The 22,600-nt window shown below is 42.1% G+C and overlaps 1 protein-coding gene across 2 annotated transcripts in view; it reads left to right on the forward strand.

Annotated features, from left to right (window-relative positions):
* Positions 1 to 22,600, forward strand: part of glt1d1 (glycosyltransferase 1 domain containing 1) — an 80,163-nt gene that overhangs the window by 47,251 nt on the left and 10,312 nt on the right. For both annotated transcript variants that reach the window (XM_028824021.2, XM_028824023.2), the window contains 2 exons: positions 7,508 to 7,606; positions 9,087 to 9,136. In XM_028824021.2, coding sequence (XP_028679854.1) covers positions 7,508 to 7,606; positions 9,087 to 9,136 — 149 coding nt within the window. The remainder of the gene's footprint in view (positions 1 to 7,507; positions 7,607 to 9,086; positions 9,137 to 22,600) is intronic.

Genomic DNA, 22,600 nt, shown 5'->3' on the forward strand with positions numbered 1-22,600 from the left:
CAATGGCAACTTTTTGTAGGTCTATGAACTTAATTTAAAGTTTAGGTTTACACGGTTCTTTGTTTCCGAAGTACCTGCACTCATGAATATGTCTGTATGCGTCAGTCGCTTCATATGTTCACGTGAGCCGCTCTCTTGTGTGATGCTGCGATGTCCACGGCTTTATTTAATGTTAGCTAAGACCCGGCACTTAAACGTTTCTTGCTACAGCAATTTTAACTCCGTTACAAAGTGAACCAAAGTCTCGTTTATACCTCGTGTCTTCTCATTAAACTTGTAAGTCGCGAATATGGTATTGCAAACGGCAGCGGGAGCATTTCTATAAACTTAATTTAAACTTACGGTTTACACCGTGCTTTGTTTCCGCAGTAGCTGCACTTATGAATATGCTTGTATGCGTCACTCGCTCGCTTCTTATTGTTTAGCTGCCTTCTCAATTGTGTAATGAATGTTTTCTTCAGCGCTCTTTGGGGCTCTTCCTTGTTTTGTACGTACTGCGTTCACAGTCAGTTCACGTGATTACATGGGTGGCGTGATGACGCGATACGCAACTCCGCCTCCCACGGCCATGGAGGTGCACTCTATTACAGTATATGGACAAAAAAGAGGTCCCAGTTATGATCATTACGCGTAGAATTTCGAAATGAAACCTGCCTAACTTTTGTAAGTAAGCTGTAAGGAATGAGCCTGCCAAATTTCAGCCTTCCACCTAAACGGGAAGTTGGAGAATTAGTGATGAGTGAGTCAGTCAGTCAGTGAGTGAGTGAGTCAGTGAGGGCTTTGCCTTTTATTAGTATAGATATATATATATATATATATATATATATATATATATATATATATATATAGAGTGATGGATGGTGGCCAGTGTCTTTACCTGCCCGGGAGGAACAGGGGGAGACGTCTTTTGCAGGACTTTATCTTCCCCAAACTGCTAGTTGCAGCAAACCTTGGGGTGTAATGGCCCACAGGGGTATATGGAACTTGGTATTGGTCTGCTCAGCCCTGTTGGGTTCCAGGGATGCCGTCAGCGGGAGCTGCAGAGCCCTACATTGAGTTTCCACCACACCTGGGAGTAATTCAAGACCTTCCTAATGAGCCACCTGGAGTTCTCCCGGGTGCGGCTTAAAAAGGAGCTGCCAGCTACCTCACAAAACGGGCCCAAGTTGGGAGGAAGAGGGTGAAGTTCATGTGAAGGATTGGAGGCAGAAAGACAGAAGAGGAAGAAAGGACTGTCTATTTGTGCTATTTGGTGCTGTGCTGTGGGGAGCATTGAAACAGAGTCTCGTGCTGGACTTGTGCCTCTGTGTCTGATGTGTCGGGTGTTTAGGGAGCTGCACTCCCCCTGGTTTCCACTATATATATATATTATATATCAAAATTCCTGGGACAAGACTTTTTTGGAGAGTTAATTTCAAGTCCCGCAAGACGAAGCTTTGTGCCAAGAGATTTAACCGCGCCTGGGGCCAGAAATAAAAGACTATGAGTAGATGACAAAGTAGAATGTCATAAATAATTCAAAAACGTTGGCGCGATACACAGGCAGAGCAGGTGGGAGATAATGAAAGTACTAACACTCGAATGTCTCCAAAAAATGATTGTCAAGATCGCATTAGCGCAAACAAATGGAAATTATTACTCGATGAAATAATGGAACAGAGAAAAGAGATCGAATATATTGTTTGGATTTAAACTTTAAGTCAAAGCCACATACACAAGCAGCAGAGACGCGAAGTGGCTGGCGCGTAGTGCAGGCCGGGGGGGTTGGCGAGCGAAGCCCCCTAGTGTGTGTTGTGGCGAGCGGCTGGGGGCGGTACCCAGCCGGGACGCCTGGAAGGACCGGGAGAGGGACTACGCCTCCTCTGGACCACGAGAGGGCAGCTGCCCTGGTTTGTATGGGGACCACGGGAACAGAGCATGGAAGCTCAACCCTACAGGGGCCTGAGGTCACTGCCAGGGGGCACCCAAATGCCTGAGAAGCCCTGGATGTCAGCACTTCCGCCACACCCGGAGGTGCTGGCAGAAGGAAAACCAGGGACACCCAGAGTGCTTCTGGATGCTTGTACGGCACTTGCTGCCACACCAGGAGTGTCACAGGAAGCTCATCAGGAGGCACCTGGAGCACGTCCGGGTGGACTTAAAAGGGGCCACCTCCCTCCATTCATCAGCTGGAGTCAGGTGGAAGAGGACAGAGCTCAGAGGAGAGGAGTGGAGGCTGTGAAGGAAAGCCAAGGAGTGAAGAGGCCCGAACTGAGGGTGCAGGGGCACCGGGTTGTGCATGGTAGTGCAAATACTTGTAAATATGTATAATAAGCATGTGTTGGTGTTTGAACCATCGGTGTCTGCCTGTCTGTGTCGAGGCTGGTCTCCACAGTGTGTGTGTGTATATATATATATATATATATATATATATATATATATATAAAAAATTACATTTACACCCACAGTGTGGTCCCAACACACATCAGATTGGAGAAAGAAAGGAGCTCAGTTGTGTTTCCTGACATACTGCTGCTGAATAATGAATTGGCTGGAAGTCCTCAGTGTTACTGTGTCATGGAGAGGATGTGCAGCTTTGTTCATAATGGCACTCAGTCTTATTTAATTCTCTCCTTTGCTACTATCTCCAGGGGCTCTGGAGTGTGTCCTATAACTGAGCTTGCCCTTTTAATTAGCTTGTTGATTTGGTGGGCCTCTCTTGATGTGATGTTGCCCGTCCAGCACACTGCAGTGTAGATCAGTCTTTTTTCTGTGGTGGCACACATTTTGTAACCAAACACATCCCAAGCCACACCACTATTTTATTAACCACAAACACATTATATGTCATACACGTCCTCAACTGTCTGAGGGACGGGACTACCAGAGAAGATGGTAAAAAAAAAAAAAAGAGCAGCTCTGAGATCAGCATTCGCAGACATGGCATTTAGTGGGCACTTTCAATAGTGGTATCTTCCAGCTGCTTCATCCCTTTGCCCGCTTTTCTCTGCCTCAGTGGCAGCTCATACGCCCACTATCCACCAGCCCTGTGAGACTTATTGGCCACCACATACCCAGACAGGAGACACGTCCGAATTGCTCTGAGTGCTGTGTCTGCAAGATAGAGAATGCAGAGCTGCTTTTATGCCAGCGTCTCCAGGAACTGCTCTCCTCCTCCTCAGACAGGTTTTCGACTGCCCGCAGAGCTTGTTTCTGTCAGGTTCAGATCCAGGTGCGCTACGCTGTTATTTCAACAGAACACCTGCATGACTCTCACAGCACACTGGTTAAAAAACACTGCTGTAGAAAATCGCACTGACCATCACAGAGATGTAGAAGATGTGAAGGATATCACAACCCACATGAAAGAAACGGAGACTCTTAAGAAAAAAGAGCCCGCTCTACCCTAACTCTGTGCTAGGAAATCAGCCCAGCCTGTCACTGATGTGGACCCCCAAGTACTTGTAGCAGTGCACCACCTCGACATCCACTCCCTGAATAGTGACAGGACATCAAGGCTCTATGGTGTGGAGAAAGTCGATAAGCAGTTCCTTGGTTTTGCTAATGTAGACAATTTTCTTTGCACCAAGAGACAAAGTTCACCATGATGTGCCATCTTTTGGAATAACAAAGACATAGCAACCGGATGCACAGACAGATGATTGTCCTTTTTATTAAGGCAAATATTTTAAAACAGTACAGGATGGTGCAGATCTAAATATGCAATTACTGCATTGCATTACATTAAAAGTTGCATAGTTATATACAGTGCATCCGGAAAGTATTCACAGCACATCACCTTTTCCACATTTTGTTATGTTACAGCCTTATTCCAAAATGGATTAAATTAATTTTTTCCTCAGAATTCTACACACAACACCCCATAATGACAACGTGAAAAAAGTTTACTTGAGATTTTTGCAAATTTATTAAAATAAAAAAACTGAGAAATCCCATGTACGTAAGTATTCACAGCCTTTGCTCAATACTTTGTCGATGCACCTTTGGCAGCAATTCCAGCCTCAAGTCTTGTTGAATATGATGCCACAAGCTTGGCACACCTATCCTTGGCCAGTTTCGCCCGTTCCTCTTTACAGCACCTCTCAAGCTCCATCAGGTTGGATGGGAAGCATCGGTGCACAGCCATTTTAAGATCTCTCCAGAGATGTTCAATCGGATTCAAGTCTGGGCTCTGGCTGGGCCACTCAAGGACATTCACAGAGTTGTCCTGAAGCCACTCCTTTGATATCTTGGCTGTGTGCTTAGGGTCGTTGTCCTGCTGAAAGATGAACTGTCGCCCCAGTCTGAGGTCAAGAGCGCTCTGGAGCAGGTTTTCATCCAGGATGTCTCTGTACATTGCTGCAGTCATCTTTCCCTTTATTCTGACTAGTCTCCCAGTCCCTGCCACTGAATAACATCCTCACATCATGATGCTGCCACCACCATGCTTCATTGTAGGGATGGTATTGGCCTGGTGATGAGCGGTGCCTGGTTTCCTCCAAACGTGACACCTGGCATTCACACCAAAGAGTTCAATCTTTGTCTCATCAGACCAGAGAATTTTCTTTCTCATGGTCTGAGAGTCCTTTAGGTGCCTTTTGGCAAACTTCAGACTGAATGCCATGTGCCTTTTACTAAGGAGTGGCTTCCGTCTGGACACTCTACCATACAGGCCTGATTGGTGGATTGCTGCAGAGATGGTTGTCCTTCTGGAAGGTTCTCCTCTGTCCTTCTGGAAGGTTCTCCTCTCTCCACAGTGGACCTCTGGAGCTCTGACAGAGTGACCACCGGGTTCTTGGTCACCTCCCTGACTAAGGCCCTTCTCCCCCGATCGCTCAGTTTAGATGGCCGGCCAGCTCTAGGAAGAATCCTGGTGGTTTTGAACTTCTTCCACTTACGGATGATGGAGGCCACTGTGGTCATTGGGACCTTCAAAGCAGCAGAAATTTTTGTGTAACCTTCCCCAGATTTGTGCCTCGAGACAATCCTGTCTCGGAGGTCTACAGACAATTCCTTTGACTTCATGCTTGGTTTGTGCTCTGACATGAACTGTCAACTGTGGGACCTTCTATAGACAGGTGTGTGCCTTTCCAAATCATGTCCAATCACCTGAATTTACCACAGGTGGACTCCAATGAAGCTGCAGAAACATCTCAAGGATGATCAGGGGAAACAGGATGCACCTGAGCTCAATTTTGAGCTTCATGGCAAGGGCTGTGAATACTTATGTACATGTGCTTTCTCAATTTTTTAATTTTTAATACATTTGCAAAAATCTCAAGTAAACTTTTTTCACTTTGTCATTATGGGGTGTTGTGTGTAGAATTCTGAGGAAAAAAATGAATTTAATCCATTTTGGAATAAGGCTGTAACATAACAAAATGTGGAAAAAGTGATGCGCTGTGAATACTTTCCGGATGTACTGTATATGACTGCCTTGGGGCCCTAATGCAGCTCTTCAGAATTCTCAGAGTCCTCTATAAAGATAAATCCTTTTGATTACATAGCGAAACACACTAAAAAAAATGGAGAAGTGAATTTAGGACAGACACCAGCGTGTGCGTGGGGGGGAGGGAATTATTTTATAACATTTGAGGGAGTCTGGAGCAGAAACCTTGACAACCTTTCACATTGTATCACATTGACATATGGGGACAAGTCAGCTATTAGCTAACCAGGCGAGCTCGATGGCCTGAGTGTTCTGCTCTTGTTTGGCAGACTCCTTATATTCGTATTTTATACTTTCACCTGAGCAGACCACTAATCAGAGTCTTGCACACAAGCTTGAATTACCCTTAAATAAGTTCTTGTGGTGAACTTTTTCTGTTTTTTCCACATGCAATTGTCTCGAAACGTCTATGCTTACCATGCAGCCGTGTCATAATGTGTTCAAGAAGATCTGATCGGGAAAATTAATAATTGATCTTTGTACAAGCAGCTGCCTGGCTTTGAGAGGGTTAAGCTCTCGAAGGTCTGAGTGATGTGACTTGACGTGTCCTGTGACTGTAATGGTGTGCTAATGCTGTAAGTAATGGCCTCTTATGACTGGATGACATTGAGTAAGAGGTTGTCTGCCTTCTCTCTTAGACATTAAAGTTTTAGCATTTTAATTCCATGGAGCATTTTAAGAGCTGAATGGCCAGCATACTCTGCTTGATTTTGACACTTGACAATCACAAGTCACGTCTGTGTGAGCGTGACCCCCCCCACCGGTGCTGCGTGCCGTGGCTCTTGAGTAGTCCATTTAGAATGAGACGTTGTGTCTCCCCTGCTCACGGACTTCAGATGCGCCTGTTGTATTAGATTTTGTGTTTGATAATCTTTTTAAAGGATTGAATTTGTATTCTGTAGCCACATAACTTTACATATCCTTTCATAAATTGCATTGACTTAAGAAATGTATATTAGCGCAAAATGTAATAAGAAACTCTCCTACAGCACGTTAAAAAGAAAGGAGTAAAGGACCAGAATATGTAACTTCAAAGTTTCTTGGCACACGAAAATGACTTGTTCAGCTGGCTGCGGGCGCCATATTTCTTTTGTTTACTTTGACATACGGTGTTTAGTGGATGCTTTTTAAAGAAATGCGAGGAGATACTGTAAATGAGTAGTTAGCATTAAAAGCAAAAAAAAAAAAAACGTTATTTATTCTTAAAGTGTGGAATATGACCCGGACACAGACAGGCAGGCATGTTTTAAGCGCCACACACACGTTTATTTACACCTAATATTTACAATAGTGCACACATTGGGGCGCCCCCTGGCGGTGAGCTTCCAAGCTCAATTCCCGTGGTCCCCAAAGCCACCAGGGCGGTCATCCTCTCGTGGTCCTCCTGGGCGTCCCGGCTGGGTACCACCCCCAGCCACTCGCCACAAAAGGTACATCATAATCTTTTTGTAAGCACTTCTGCTTTGGATAAATGTGTCACACTAGATGTTTTCCGACAGAACCCACTAACGTTGGCAGAATGTTTCTACCTTACGTGAAGATTCACAGAGATTTGAATTGCCAGTGCTGATGTTGTGAGTTAACAGGCTGAAAAATCATCTTGAAGTGTTTCTTCTCCGTCAGTACAGTGTGAGTAGTGAGCAGGAGGAAGTGTTAGACCGCGAGCCTCCTGGCTCTGATTACAAGCCATGAGACGTACAGCAAGACTGATGAGGCCGTTATGAACACATTGATGGGTAATTTACACAGACCCTCCATATGTCTGACGTGAATGGGAGAGTCTGTAGTCGTGTTTTAATGATATTTGCTCTCAATAAAAATGATCTAAATATGAATCTGTCACTGAAGCTTGAGGGATCATGTAAGCTATCTATTGTATAATATGTTGACTGGTTTAGGTACAATATTACTGTTGTTTTTGTTTTATATTTTGGCTGACGTTTGTAGTGTGTGATGATTAATAGAAAAGTTTGTTACAACTAGAAAACAGTACCAGCCATGCATGGTGGAGTAACCTTATGGAATCTCTCCAGCTCAAAAATGTAATTAATTGTTTGTATTTATGTTTGACTTCCCTAGGCCTGACGTCTAATCATTTTGAAGACTTGCATATTTTTCTCCTGGTATGTGGCATGCGAAGAGTGAAAGATCCTCTGTATCTTGTAAAGGTTTTTTCAGGTATGGTCTTCTCTTAACAATTATGTCTGTGAAGATTCTCAGTCATCCAGGTGAAATTATCTGGTGGTTGAGTCATGGCAACTGGACTTCTTCCATGTTAGATAGATGCGTTTCACTGCTCATCAGACTGAAGAAGCTGCTTGGATGAGCATTGAAACGTATCTATCTAACATGGAAGAAGTTCAGTTGCCATGACTCAACCACCAGATCTTAACAATTTGTTATTCCTTTTCCTGTATGTCAGTGTTCCCCAATCTATTTTTTTTTCTGAGTTGGCACACTTTTCGTAACCTAAAAACATCCCAAGGCACATCACTACCGCAAACTCTTTACATCTCATACATGTGCTCAAACTGTCTAAAGCGGTTAGACTACTGGCAAAAACAGCAGCATTGGAAGACACAGAACTTAGTGAGCTGGCATCTCCCAGCTGCTTCATCCCTGTGCCCACCTGTCTCTGCCTCAGAGGCAACTCGCATGCCTTCCATCCTCTGGTCCTGGGAGACTCACTGACGACCATGCACCCAGGCAGATCTAGCCGTCAGGAGACGTGTCTGCAACATGGCGATCGTGGGGCTGCTTTTATGCCAGCTTCTCCAGGTACTTCTGTCCTCCTCAGACAGGTCTTGACCACCCGAGCAGCTTGGCCCTCTCCGGTTCAGAGCCAGGTGTGCTACACTATTATTTCCATGGCACACCTGGGTAGATATCACGGTTTACCACTGTGATGTGGCACACTGGTTGAAAGACACTGCTGCAGTGCAAAACACATTTTATATACTAAGACACAAAACTGTTGTGTTTTAAAAAGCAATGGTGTGCCCTGCGACATACAGCTAAACTGGATTAGTGCCTTGTTTTCATTTTATATGAAAGCCTTCTGCTATCTTAATGGATGCCATTTTACTTTACTTTTTTTATCAGTTGGGACAGTTCTACAAATGTATTTAAGGGCTATCATGCCTGTAACATACAGTGTCAGGGGACTGTCTTCACTCTGACCACTCTAATTAGTTACAGTAGGATCTGAGATGACAGTGACAGGCCAGGCTTGAGTAGTCCTGCTCCAGAGCTTAACATGGCTTTGTATTTAAAGATGATTAACAAGGAACTGGTGGGAAGGGCTGCATCAATCCATGTTTTTTCAGTTTTCCCAACAATCCAAATGAAAAAATCTTGGGGTGTCTAGATGCTGAACAGTCACTGATATTACTTTTAGAATTATTTGCAAAAGGTGTTAACTCTTTCAGGTGTGCTTCTTTTTTCTACTGAATGGTGGAAAACAGGCAACAAGGGAAGTAATCCATCATCTTCATCCTTTTAAAGCTTAGTTGAGTGAGCCTTTTATGTTTTGTAGTGACAAGCAAAAAGGAGAGCCTAATATTTACTCCAGCTAGTGGGTAAGAATCCGGGCATCTTTGAAAAGGGGCACAGTCGTTCTAAATGAGATTGAGTAACATGCGTTTTCTTTGTCTTCTAGAGTGGCATTTGGAAGATCCATCTGTCTATTTAATTATTATAGGTCCAGAGGTAAGGGTTTCATTTAAAATTCTGACACCTAATAGGCAAAATGAATTGTAGTTTATCACCCGAGATTGAGTGAGCGGTTCACATCTTAGGTCAGGGGTGTCCAACTCCAGTCCTGGTGGGCCACAGTGCTGCAGGTTTTCATTCTCACCCTTTTCCTAATCAGTTTTCACTGCTCATTAACTCCTTTTCCCTTCATTTTAATAGCCCTGTTTTTAAGGATTCAGTCCTCTGAATTGATTCGTTTCTTTATTAAATGGCAGCCAAACAGAAATGAGACGCGAAACGAGCCAACAGACGACCAGCTAAACTGGAAAGTCAGACTCCACCCAGTTTCACTCCAACCAGTTTCTTAAAGAGAAGCCAGTTCTTGCTGTTAATTAAAGCAGTTATTGAATATCTGGACTTGTTGCTGCTCTCATTCTGCCACAGTGGACTGTTGATTTTCTGCTTCTTCTCCGTCATGATGTTTTGGTGACCTGAGCAGACCAACATGAACGAGACCTTCACCTTTCTTTATTTTCAGGTGAGCTGGTCATGTGGCGGCTTGTTTTGTGTCTCATTATTGTTTGGTTGCCCATTAAGGAAAAAGAAACAACTAAGGGGTCTGAATCACAGCAAATAAAACTAAGGCAAAACAAGTTAATCAGCAGCAGAAACAGCTCACTAATAAAGAAGATGGTTAGAATAAAAACCTGCAGCCATTGCGGCCCACCAGGACTGGAGTTTGACACCACTGTCTTAGGTGAGTGCTGGGAAGTTGGAAGCAAATTTATCAGGGGCATTATGAATAGGAATATCTGACTTCGTAAAATGTGTAAAAAGATAAGAAAAAATATGATATGAAAGAAAATATTTTGAATGTCTTGCATAAGTTGTAAAAATATTTAATTATGGTCCAGTAAACATTTGATTTTTTTTTTTTACAATTGTACAAATACAATGGAACCTCGGTTCACGACCATAATTCGTTCCAAAGCTCTGGTCGTAAACCGATTTGGTCGTGAACTGAAGTAATTTCCCCCATAGGATTGCATGTAAGTACAATTAATCCGTTCCAGACCATACGAACTGTGTGTAAATATATATTTTTTTTAAGTTTTTAAGCACAAATATAGTTAATTAAACCATAGAATGCACAGCGTAATAGTAAACTAAATGTAAAAACATTGAATAACACTGAGAAAACCTTGAACAACAGAGAAAACTAACACCGCAATAGTTTGCGCTATAGCGCTACCAACCGCTGGCCAAAAACACTTTTTTTTTAACAAGTTTTAAGCACAGAGAAAAATTGAACATTTGAAAAAATCAGTAATTTAATAAACCACCAAGAAAAGTAACATTGCAACAATGCACGCTACGAACCGATCGCTGTAAACAGAAGTGAAAACAAAATCAAGCCCAGTGCATTCTTTAACTGCCTTCCTACCTTATGAGTCCAGCCCTCTCTCTCGCGCTGCCTGTGTGTGTGTGTGTGTGTGTGTGTGTGTGTGTGTGTGTGTGTGTGTGCGTCTCTCTCTCTCTCTCTCTCTCTCGTGTGTGTGTGTGTGTGTGTGTCGCTCTCTCTCTCTTGCTCGCTGCTCAGGAAATGCACAGTGAGAGACTGAACACGTACAAACCGAAAGGGAAACTGGCTTGTTTGTATACTGAGTGTGTGGTCGTGAACCGAAGCAAAAGTTTAGCGAACTTTTTGGTCGTAAACCGATTTGTACGTGTACCGAGACGTTCGTGAACCGAGGTTCCACTGTACTACCAACCTTTTCCTCAATAATATGGCATATTGGTCTTCACGGTAGAAATGTAATAAATTAGAAATAGTGGAACAATTATAGACTTTTGTTCCCCTTGAACTTGATAACGATAGATGGTCTTTTATAGTTTTATATTATAACGCTTGTGTACTGCTCTCAAGCCTTAGCGTTTGTTTACCTTCATGGTAGACGTCATATTTGGGAGTGACATGTAAATTATTTTGTGTATTCTGCATGGTTTGTTTGTCTTTATTGTTAGATGATCCCATATTTGTTTAGATCTTTGCTTGCTGTTATATTTTAGGAACACTGAATTTCTATAGTTTTTGTTTCCCTTGTTTGCTTTTTTTTTCTTAATATAGTTCTTTGGGTTTGAGTTGTTACAGTTTTTCCCGCAGCTTAGCAAGTTAAAGAACAGGATATTGAATGCAACAAATTGCTTTTTGATTATATAGGCGTGTTTAAACCAAACAGTCTTATCAATTACAGGATTAATTTAAATTTTTGTTGGGAAATGTAATTACTTTGCTGAATTGCAGTGCCTGATACAGACTTATCTGGCGTTGTGTTGCTGTTATTATTATTTTACTCTTTTAATTAGGCACATGAGGGCATTATTTAAGCTACTTGCCAGATTATTTACAATATAGACGTAGCAGAACAGCCTTCAGCAAAAGTGAGGCATGTTAAACATCTTAATTTGAGAACATTTTGAGCAAATGGTTGAAGCTATTTTGTTTCAAACTGTGGTACTCTGCTGTGTAAAAAGTACCAAAGCAGCACATCTACAGTACAGTACCACACAAAGTAAGTGTGCCGCATGGAAGGCTGGTCTGTAGCACCGGACACACTGGTAGCACTGGCAGGAGAAAATGATAATCATTGGTGGTAAGAGGAAATCACCCAGTCTTGGCATTCAGCAGCTAATCATACATTTTGAGCCATGTATCCAGCAGGGGGCATTAGCTCCCTTGTTGGAATGAGTTCTTTTGTAATTGCGGCGTGTTACATAACCCGAAACCATCTTTATATATAATACGTTACCGTGGCTGTTCGTTTGTCTGTCCAGGATTTTAAATCACCTGTAGCTCGCATACCATTTCACCTATTGACCTGAAATTTGGTACATATATACTACGTGACATCTACTATCCGCTTTTGGGGTGATGATTTTTATTACTCTTTTTATTTTTATTTTATTTTATTGTAGAACTAGCAAAATACCAGCGCTTCGCAGTGGCGAAGTACTGCTTTAAAATTTTTATTAAGAAGAAAAGTAAACCTTTTTAAACTGAGGGAAAATATACCAATAATTATTTGTTAAGAATCTCTTTGTATACCATGTTGTCAGCTCGGCCCTCCGGTTGTAATATGACCAAGCTGTGCGCTGAGCTTACTCTTGAGCATGCAATGTATAGTTGGCCATGTGAAAAGCAATCTCGCCTCAAATCAATGCCAACCTTTTGTAGGGTCTGTCCCTGAGACTTATTAATTGTCATTGTGAAGCAGAGCCTTACTGGAAATTGGAGGCGTTTGAATTGAAATGGGTTTCATTGATAACTTCGCATCCAGCTTTTGAGAGTTTAAACATTCATAAACATCAAAGTGTCCACTACTCAAATCGTCAGCTGTGAATCTAAGATGTTTAAGAGGCATTGGCGGTTGTCCAAAGGTGTAAAATATTTGGCCATTTCGGTACACTTGAAAGCGACAACCGAACAATTCAGTGGCAGCCATCAACTCACATGCAGAACCATAGGTGAAGGGCTTAAGCATTTCACTCTTCTAGCGCTCCTGTGTAGTATAATTATCTCCCGTACCGTCATCAGTCCACACCTTGAACCTGTCCCAGTCATTCAATACATAAGACACAATGTTCCTCCGGATATCAAGAGTGAGCCTGATATGGCCGTGCAATATGTAACACAGAGAATGGAAAAGGCAGGCGCCATCTCTGGGCATGGAAATCACTCGGTAAGTGACAGTTCTTTGATTGATGGTGATCACCTCGATAGACATGTTAATGGGGGTATGGTTGGAACGATAAAGGAAATGGGTACCTGAACAATGTAAACTAAGTCTAAAATACCTACACAATAACTATAATCGTAATAAACGAACAATAAAACAGTGGAGAAGCCGTGGATTAAATAAAAAGGCTGCAGTTATCATCAGGGAGACGTGAATACCGTGGCGAAGCAAGGAAGGGAATGAAGAGACTGGAGCGACGGACGGCCTTATATAGGCAGGCAGCCAACTACGTGGGACGCGTGGGGATGGGGGACCCAACGCCGCCTCACACGGCGACCGAGCTGCAGGCTATGGACGTATATATGTACGTAAGTAGGATTCAGTTAGCGTTGGTAACCCATGCACCAAATTTCTTGAAGATGGGCCCATAACTAACAAAGACCGTTGGAAAGTTCAATTTGGTGGCCGACAGTGGCGTCATACCACTAAAATAAGTACGTACATCGGTTTTGGTTAGTGCAGAGAAGCCACCTACCAAATTTCATGAAGATGGGGCCATAAATAAGAAAGTTTAACATGGCGGACGTTGTCGACCGTTATGACCATTACGCGTAGAATTTTGAAATGAAACCTGCTTAACTTTTGTAAGTAAGCTGTAAGGAATGAGCCTGCCAAATTTCAGCCTTCTACCTACACGGGAAGTTGGAGAATTAGTGATGAGTGAGTCAGTGAGGGCTTTGCCTTTTATTAGTATAGATCAACTCTCGGCAGCATGCAGCTTGGCGGCTGTGCGGCACATTTGTACGGGCATCATTCTCATTCCCTTCCACCTTCGCCGTCACATCCCCTACCTCTTCATATCTTAAATCATTCTTGAGGCAGATTGAAGACTTAAGCACCAGCTTAAGTGAAAAATTAAGAAAAACATAGTAAGTAATTGCAGCACAAAAACTGACTTAATCAGTTTTAACGTGAAAAGATGCCAACGAAATAAGATAAGCAGAGGGAAGGTAGGGTGGAGTAAAGAAGAGCTGCTCAGGAAGCAGCAAGTGCATCAACCTCTGAGCAAACGAATGATAAACAGAGACAGAGAAAAAGGATGAAAACTAGGAATGCTTAAGCCAAGTGTATTCACTGCACGTTATCATGCAGTACGCCGTTACTGGTATATATATACTGGGGGTCCTCGGGTTACAACGTCTCGACATACGACGTTTCGAGTTTACAACACTCACTCCCATAAAAACTTTAAAAAATGGAGACTTTTTTTTACACTCATTTTTTCTGTTACTACAGTACAGTGTATAGTACATTATATTTATGTCCTTTTCCTTTTTCTGTGGCTTAGTTGTGCTTTTATGTTCTAGATTATGATTTTGCAAATGTGTTAGGATAGGTAAGTGACTTAGCCTAGGGTGTGTTTCGACTTTCATCAAAATTCGGGTTACATCACTGTTATAGAAATGTAACTGTGTCGTAACCAGAGGACCCCCTGTAATATAAAAAGGCGATACCCCTCTCTTAGTGATACAGCAGTAAGAAATCACATAGTAGAAATAACTTTTTTAATGACAGCTTACACGGCATAACAGACGAAGGAAGCCATGACAAGACCTTTAGGAGTGGGGGCCCGATGTATAGAGTCGACAATTTTCACTGCTGTGTTGGAAGGATTTTCAGGATCGGATGACGTCATCTCCCATCTGTCTGTTGACTTCAAAGGTGTGCCGGGCAATGTTCCAAGGCTTTATACTCTTTCTTTATGTGCAGGCCCTTCACTTAGGTGAATCATGCCATTCCAAACAAGGCAAAGAGGATACAGTTTCATGCTGACTTTAACACACAGAAATAGTGTACAGACTGCCCATTTTGCTGTTGTCCCTAACTTGTATTGTCTTCTAATTCTTGCCTAGTAGTTTTTATATGGTGAACTCCTGTGTGCTAAATCTGGCTCTGTGCATGTGAGCAAGAAAAGACAGATTTATAAAATATATTTGCACAGAGCACGCTCACCACAGTGACATATTAAACTTATACACTTATTACAAGCCCGAGTACGTATACACCGCGTGGAGGAACTGTCACCAGCTGTACAGACAAATGTTTTGCTGAGAAGACCCAAAAGGTGAAAGCCTCACTAGCCACGACCAATAAGATCACCCTTACACCTGAATTAAAACAAAAATAAGCGTGTTTCAGGAAGCTTCAATGGACAATGACTTACGAGCAAGTTAGAAAATGTTCACATAATGTAATATTCAGGCAGGCTTATTTAACTGATTTGAAAGTTTAAGCATTTTAGTCACTTCCTCAAAGTGTCAATTATCACATATTTGTTTTTTTTTTCTTAATATTCCACTCTTAATCTATTTCATGCACTAATGGTCTCCATTAAATACACACATTTCAACAGCACTTTACAATTTCTTGCATTCAAAAATGTAGCCCAAATAGGCCTGTGGTGGCTCAGTAGCTTTCTTTGGCAGGCAGAGTCCAACTCAAGTGATGTTAAAATGTCATCAACTGACATGCTGTCGAGGAGGGTTGGTGAGTAACTGTAGTTCAGATTACTTAAACATAACGTTTTTAAAAGAAGTACCTCATTGCATGTTGTTAGCTTCTTCAGTCCAAGGTGGAGTGCAGGTGTAAAGCTTTGCCGATAACGTGGCTGTGAAGTAGTAGTAGCGAGTACATTTTTTTATTCACTCAAATGCTTACAGATCAACACTTACATAATTTATTTACTCCTCCGTTTTAGATAAAAAATGTTTTTTTTTTTACATTTTTTTTAAGTTTAGATGGAGTAATAGCGTGTTGTTTGCATGCGACTGCTTATGACTTAACTTGTAATGACGATCTGTTTTGCTGTCGGCAGTGGACATCGGACCAGCAAAGTGAAAAATCTTCCCAATGTAAGCATTGGACTTGCCTCAAAATGCTTTATTATTCTTGTTTTATTTTCAAATTCTCATTTTTAAAATTCATAAACTAATGACTCAACAAAGTAGAATATGTCCATGTATTCAGAATCAAAATCAACTGCTAGAAACGTAACCTTCGAGGTAATGTCATTGACATAATTTACAGTTAACAGAAACTGTCATGGCAGTGTTAAAGTAGTTTTATAATTTGCTGGAAAACACGGGGCCAAAGGCACGAGGAATGCTTGACAGTAAATAGACTTGACGATTATGTATTTATTCATTTGAGGAGAACACTGCTTTCAGAGACTATGCTATATATAGTGGTAATGAGAGCACATTGGGACTGCTCGAGTATGCACTGCCTCCAGGCTGCTAGCATTTTAAGAGATCATGAGTGTGAATGTGTCGGGCGTAGCGCACTCTTAATTGTCTCATTCCGTTACGTCCTTAACTCTTCCTCTCAACCACTTATTGATCTGTGCCCTGATCCCGCTCACTCCGTTCACTGGCAGGAGCGTTTTCCAGGGGTCTCGGGTGCAAAGCAGAGGTCAGCTGTACTCACGCAAGGCCATTTTGGAGTCATCCTTTGAACGAATGGCGGAGGTCTGAGTACTTGGAGATCAAAATCCGAGTCTGTGCCGGCATTCAGATTGCTTTTCTAACAACTGTTTCTCAGTGCTGCCCCCTTTCCTGTCATTAATGTATAACAGCTTGCACCTTTTTAAAGTTTAAACGGCACAAATAGAGTTAGGTTTCAGCATACTGCGGTTGGGAAGTTACAGTTAGTGAGTTTTTGAGAATATTTCAGTAATATGTGGCCATTATCGTGCCTTCTGGAAACTGTATACTGTAGTTATATGGAACTGCCATTCTTCATTATCAAGATATAGTTTGGATTTTTGGCAGTTTCATTTTCATTCCCTATGTATTGCTTTCTCTCATTTATTTACAGTAGCTCTGCTATTTTATTGGACTTCTCTGCTCTCATAGCAATTTTAAGTAACTAGCAATGGCAGAAATATAGAAAATTTGGCTCCCTTAATGCAAAAGCATTTCAGATGTACATGCATAATATTCTACTACACTCTTTGGTGTATTTTGCAGTTGCCTTTGTTATTTCTGAAGGGAACATTTTTGCAGGAGTTAGATAAGAGTTAGATAAATTACTTTGGGTAGTAGTTAAGCTCAAATGAGCATTCAGTACTGCATTGAAGCCTAATGTGGAAATGGCATTAGAGCTCCTGCTCAGCATGCTGCTCATGCCAGGCACAGTTTCCATTAAAAGAAAATAGGAATGTAAGTAATTGAAATTGTCTCATTTTATAATAAGCTCATTTTTAAGTCTTTACTCTGCTTTATGTATGAATTCAGATTCTCTCCTATTGAAGGATCGGTCCATTGGGTGGAATAATGTGAACTTATTTCTCTTGTGTTTTCATTTTTTAACTGAGAGGTAATATTTATAGCACACAGTGTAAATGTGTAGGGTAAATTTTATTAATTTGCAACACAGATGTAAATTTTGCTACTCCTTCTGCATTGTAGAATCGCTTGATAACGAATGAGGTAATATGCACGTTCATAGCAGGGCCGCCAAGCAGCTGCAAAGCCACCCAATGAATGGCGCCCCTTCTCTCTCCTGTGAGTTTTGCCTCTGTCGACGGGTTTGTTCCCCTTGGGAGTTTTGTTTTGCCTCTGTTGATGTCCATGAGGGTTTGGGCGATGTCCTTAGGTTCTGGAGTTTGGGAGCCCGATTTGTCGTGAAAGCCACGCATCTGGCAACCCCTGATTTACAGCCATATGGCGAGGAACGACTGGAAGAGGAACCCCTCAACAATGCCTGGCAGAGCCCACCCTCTTTTCATTTTAGGCCTCTCTTACAATAAACTTAATAAGGACTTGACTGACAGTGGGCTTGACTTGTAATGTCTCTTTTGACAGAGCCAAGCTGTAAGTGAAAGGTTTTGCCGGTGAAATTGAATCTGGATCTGCTTTTAATGAGCATAAATAAATAAGGTGACGTAGTGTACAAGCTCCAAAAACATGTCGATAATAATTCGGTGTTTCAGTCTAAACCAGTATGGGCAAACCAGATAATGATCCATTTAAGGAAACAATAGACTAGCTCTCTTCTCTCTTTTTAAGCATTTATCAGTAGCATCTCCCAAACCATGAAGTCAGTGGATCTTTTTTTCTGTAATGAAAGCTCAGTACAGAAACTTTAATTTCTAGGCTCACTGCATGCCCAGATTATAAGACCAGACAAGAGGTTTAGGTACAATATTAAATGCGAATATGTCAGTGCCAGTCGTAAATTGGATTAATAAAAGGGCAAAACAGACAAAAACTACCAGATGGCTGGCTTAAGTGTAGAACAGAAAACAGAACTGCCCCAGTCTGTCAAGACCATCTTTATTTTTGTTACTGTGACTGCGTTTGCTTGAGCTTCCACAGCGGGGACAGCTCTTGTAAAACATGCAGGTAACTAGAATAAAATAATCAGCTGTTGATTTCCTTTATATTATACGCTGTTGTGCTTGAAATGAGAAATATGTACAAGACAAGGTGAAGTCCGGTTCTTTTCTTCTCTGGCCAGCAGATGGTGGTATTGGCCCCATCTTTCTGCCAGGTCTCTGTGCAGTTATACTTGTGACTGGCCTGTTATTTATTTTTGTCGGCCTTTTTAGCAATTTCAACTTCTCTGCCCATCCAGTAATTATGTTCTTACTGCCAATCCATGAACATCTCTTAAGCTGCTTCCTTCTGCAAAGCTTCTTTGTCGCTGATGTAGCACTGCAACAGGCAATCCTGTCAGTTTGGTTTGTTGGTTTAATAAACAGCAGTTGGTTAACATGCAAAAATTTGATGGTGGGTTGTCATCAGCATTTGAATTTGTCTTCATGGCGCCTTGCTGTCCAGTTCAAATGCCAAAGCCGTGCAGTGTTCTTCTCTTCCTCATCCATCCATTCATTATCCAACCTGCTATATCCTAACTACTGGGATTAATAAAGTATCTATCTATCTATCTATCTATCTATCTATCTATCTATCTATCTATCTATCTATCTATCTATCTATCTATCTATCTATCTATCTATCTATCTATCTACAGGGTCCCAGCCAACACAGGGCACAAGGCAGGAAACAAACCCCGAGCAGGGCGCCAGCCCACCTCAGGGCACACACCAAGCACACACTAGGGACAATTTAGGATCGCCAATGCACCTAACCTGCATGTCTTTGGACTGTGGGAGGAAACCGGAGCACCCGGAGGAAACTCACACGGGCACAAGGAGAACATGCAAACACCACGCAGGGAGGACCCGGGAAGCTGCGAGGCAGCAGCGCTACCACTGCGCCACCCTCTCTTCCTCATCACCCAATGCAGTTATTAACTTTTGCCCTGAACTCTATAATCATCAAGTGTGGATTTTCTTACTTTTTATTTGCTGAAGGTCTCATAAGCACAGAGTAAATTTATAGTGTAAAACATAAAGGAAGCAAGTGTAATGATTAATGTGCTACTGAAGAGGTAGCGATTGAGGCAAACCAGCGGTGGATTTCGCATCACTGCCTAAGGCCTGTGTTGGTTTGGCTCTTTGGTGCCTTGCAGTATTTTTCACTCTTTTTGTTCACTCTTGTGTTAATTTTGTAGCGCCTTTCTATAGTGAACCCCATGCAAATGTGCTTTAAAAAGAATACAAATAATTCCATGAGGATTAAAAAGTTGAGCTTCAGCAGATAACTCAACTGACTGGAAAATGGGACTTGTCGTTCCTGGCTGGAAAGGGAAGGGCAATCGCCTGGATTGCAGCAACTACAGGGGAATAGCACTTCTCTCGGTGCCGGGTAAGGTCCTCGCTGGGGTCGTCCTCAATAGGATCTGTGATCACTTGCTCACCTACCTGCGACCAGAACAGTCTGGTTTTACGCCTAAGAAGTCTACCATCGACCGCATCCTGGCACTGAGTGTTCTCATGGAGTGCAAATGTGAATGTTGGCAGAGTTTCTTTGCAGCCTTTGTCGATTTTCGCAAAGCATTTGACTCAGTTGATCGAGCTGCCCTGTGGGACATCCTGAGGGTTTGCAGGATCCCCTCGAGGTTGCTGGATATCATGGCCGGCCTGTACACTGGTACTGTGAGTGCTGTGCAGAGTGGAGGCAGGACCTTTGTGTTTTTCAAAGTTGATTCTGGGGTTCGTCAGGGGTGTGTTCTGCTCCTACTCTGTTCAATGTTTGCATGGACTGGGTGGTGGGCAGAGTCGTGGGGTCCAGCGGCTGTGGAGCAAATGTTGGTGAAGAAAGATTCACTAATCTTGACTTTGCTGACGAAGCTGTGATCTTCGCGGAGTCAACAGTTAGTTAGGATTCTAGCAGCTGCATTCTGCACTAGTTGTCAAACGATTTATGTCTTTTTTGGGTAGTCCTGAGAGGAGTGCGTTATAGTAATCTAGTCGACTGAAAACAAACGCATGAACTAATTTCTCAGCATCTTTCAATGATATAAGAGGTCTAACTTTTGCTGTGTTTCTTAAGTGAAAAAATGCTGTCCTAGTGATCTGATTAATATGCGATTTAAAATTTAGATTGCAGTCAACAGTTACCCCTAAGCTTTTTACCTCCGTCTTGACTTTTAATCCTAATGTATCCAGTTTATTTCTAATAGCCTCATTGTATCCATGATTGCCAATAACTAAGATTTCAGTTTTCTCTTTATTTAACTTGAGAAAGTTACTATTCATCCATTCTGAAATACAAGTTAGACATTGTGTTAGTGAATCAAGAGAATCGGGGTCATCAGGAGCTATTGATAAATACAGCTGTGTGTCATCAGCATAGCTGTGGTAGCTCACGTTGTGCCCTGAGATAATCTGACCTAACGGAAGCATGTAGATTGAGAAGAGCAGCGGACCCGGGATAGAGCCTTGTGGAACACCATGCTTTGACTAGTGTGGCGGACGGCCGGGACGCCCCTTTGACACTGGATCTGGGGGGAGCAGCCATGGGATGCACACTACGTCCCCCAGAACACATAGTGGCAGCCCCCCTGGGTTGCATCGGGGCCACAATTATGTTACACCGGAGGCTCATCCATGTTGGGCTCCGTGGTCACCGCCAGGGGGAGCTACACGACTTCCTGAGCCCGCCTGTGCTGTCGCTTGGTGGTTGTTGTCTTAGCAGTCATTTAAAATAACTCTATTAACAAATTGTGGAGTTTATCTCATTAATCAGTCTACCCTACATATCGCCGAGCTGCGCACCAAGGTGAGTGCCACGTGCTGGCTCTGTTTAATCTTTCGCAGCCAGTACATTAATCAGCTTGGCCCATGACGACAATCTGGAGTGCTATTGGTACAAAGAGTGAGGTCATAAATAGATAGACGGGTAGATAGCATTGTAAAATCCCTGCTTATGAATACGGTTCATGTGCATGATACAGATCGAATTGAAAGATTACAGTCTCATTAAGATTGCCGTGATATTTAGGATATCCAGAGAGACTTATGACATAATCAATACTGCTGAAATGGAGAAATCCAGGCTTTTGAAATATGCCACTTTTAATCTCTGCACATGCTCTCGCCATTGCTGTACATTATAGTTTGCTGCTACGCTGCTTGAATGATTTTTGACAGTTTTCTGCTGCATGGCTGATCTTTACTATAAAATAGGCCAATAAGCGATTTCATTCAGTTTGCTGTTCAGGGTCTTATCTCAATAGGCTTCTTTTAGTGCAGTGATGCTGACCCCAGTCTAAAATCGTTCATATTGTGCTCTGTACTGTCCAAGAAAACCTTTTTATGATTTTCCTTTGCTGTACATTACCACAGGGGGATCATCTGGTAGTTGTTTAGCCTGGCGTGGCTTTCAATTCATTGCAATTAAACATCACGTCATAATTTAATACAAGCGTTTTGATTTAAAAAAAAGAGATTTGTGTACTTGAGTGAGCCAGTGTTTGCAACACCCATGCTTGTGAAGAGCCGGGCTGTAATGCACTCTTTAGTTTCTCTGCTTTCCTGTAGTGCGAAACTGATATCATGACTGGAAAAGGCAATGAATTACACCAGCAAAAATTGACTTTTTACATTGCTTCATGATCAGAGAGAAAGCTGAGAGGCACTTCAAGCACTGCAGTACCCTGAGGCCTTATTACCTCTCATTGATTTAAATAAAATTGAGGTGGCTCTGTGTGCAGTGTGGCTCATTTTCCCAGCAGCTCACTGTTTGTAGGAATTACTCAGGTGCCCTGACACCTTTTTCAAGTCCTTGGTGTGTAGTGTTCATCGGTGGCGCTGGCTCCTTACCCCTTCTAGGCATTGGTTCCTCTGTGACCTGCGCTTATGTGCTATCTGGTACAGTGTCACAAGTTACTGGGAATGAAAGTAATTAAAACAAGATTGTCATTTTTTTAATTTAGATTGCTGAATTACCTTGGTTATCAGTTCAGTACTGTGATTAGAATGAAACATGCTTTGAATTTTCAGAAATTATTCATTAATTAACCCCAAACTATGCGACTCTTCAATTCCACCCGGCGGGGTAAACGTTAACATCATACAAAGTTATTGTCTGTTTTTACCTGTATTATTATCAATCTTTAATTTAATATATATATATATATATTTTTTTTTTTAATGTATCAGTATGCTGCTGCTGGAGTATGTGAATTTCCCCCTGGGATTAATAAAGTATCTATCTATCTATCTATCTATCTATCTATCTATCTATCTATCTATCTATCTATCTATCTATCTATCTATCTATCTATCTATCTATCTATCTAATTGGTCATACATTTTGATATTCTGTAATGT

This window comes from Erpetoichthys calabaricus, chromosome 18 (genome assembly GCF_900747795.2).
Source record: "Erpetoichthys calabaricus chromosome 18, fErpCal1.3, whole genome shotgun sequence".
Classification (NCBI taxonomy): Eukaryota; Metazoa; Chordata; class Cladistia; order Polypteriformes; family Polypteridae; genus Erpetoichthys; species Erpetoichthys calabaricus.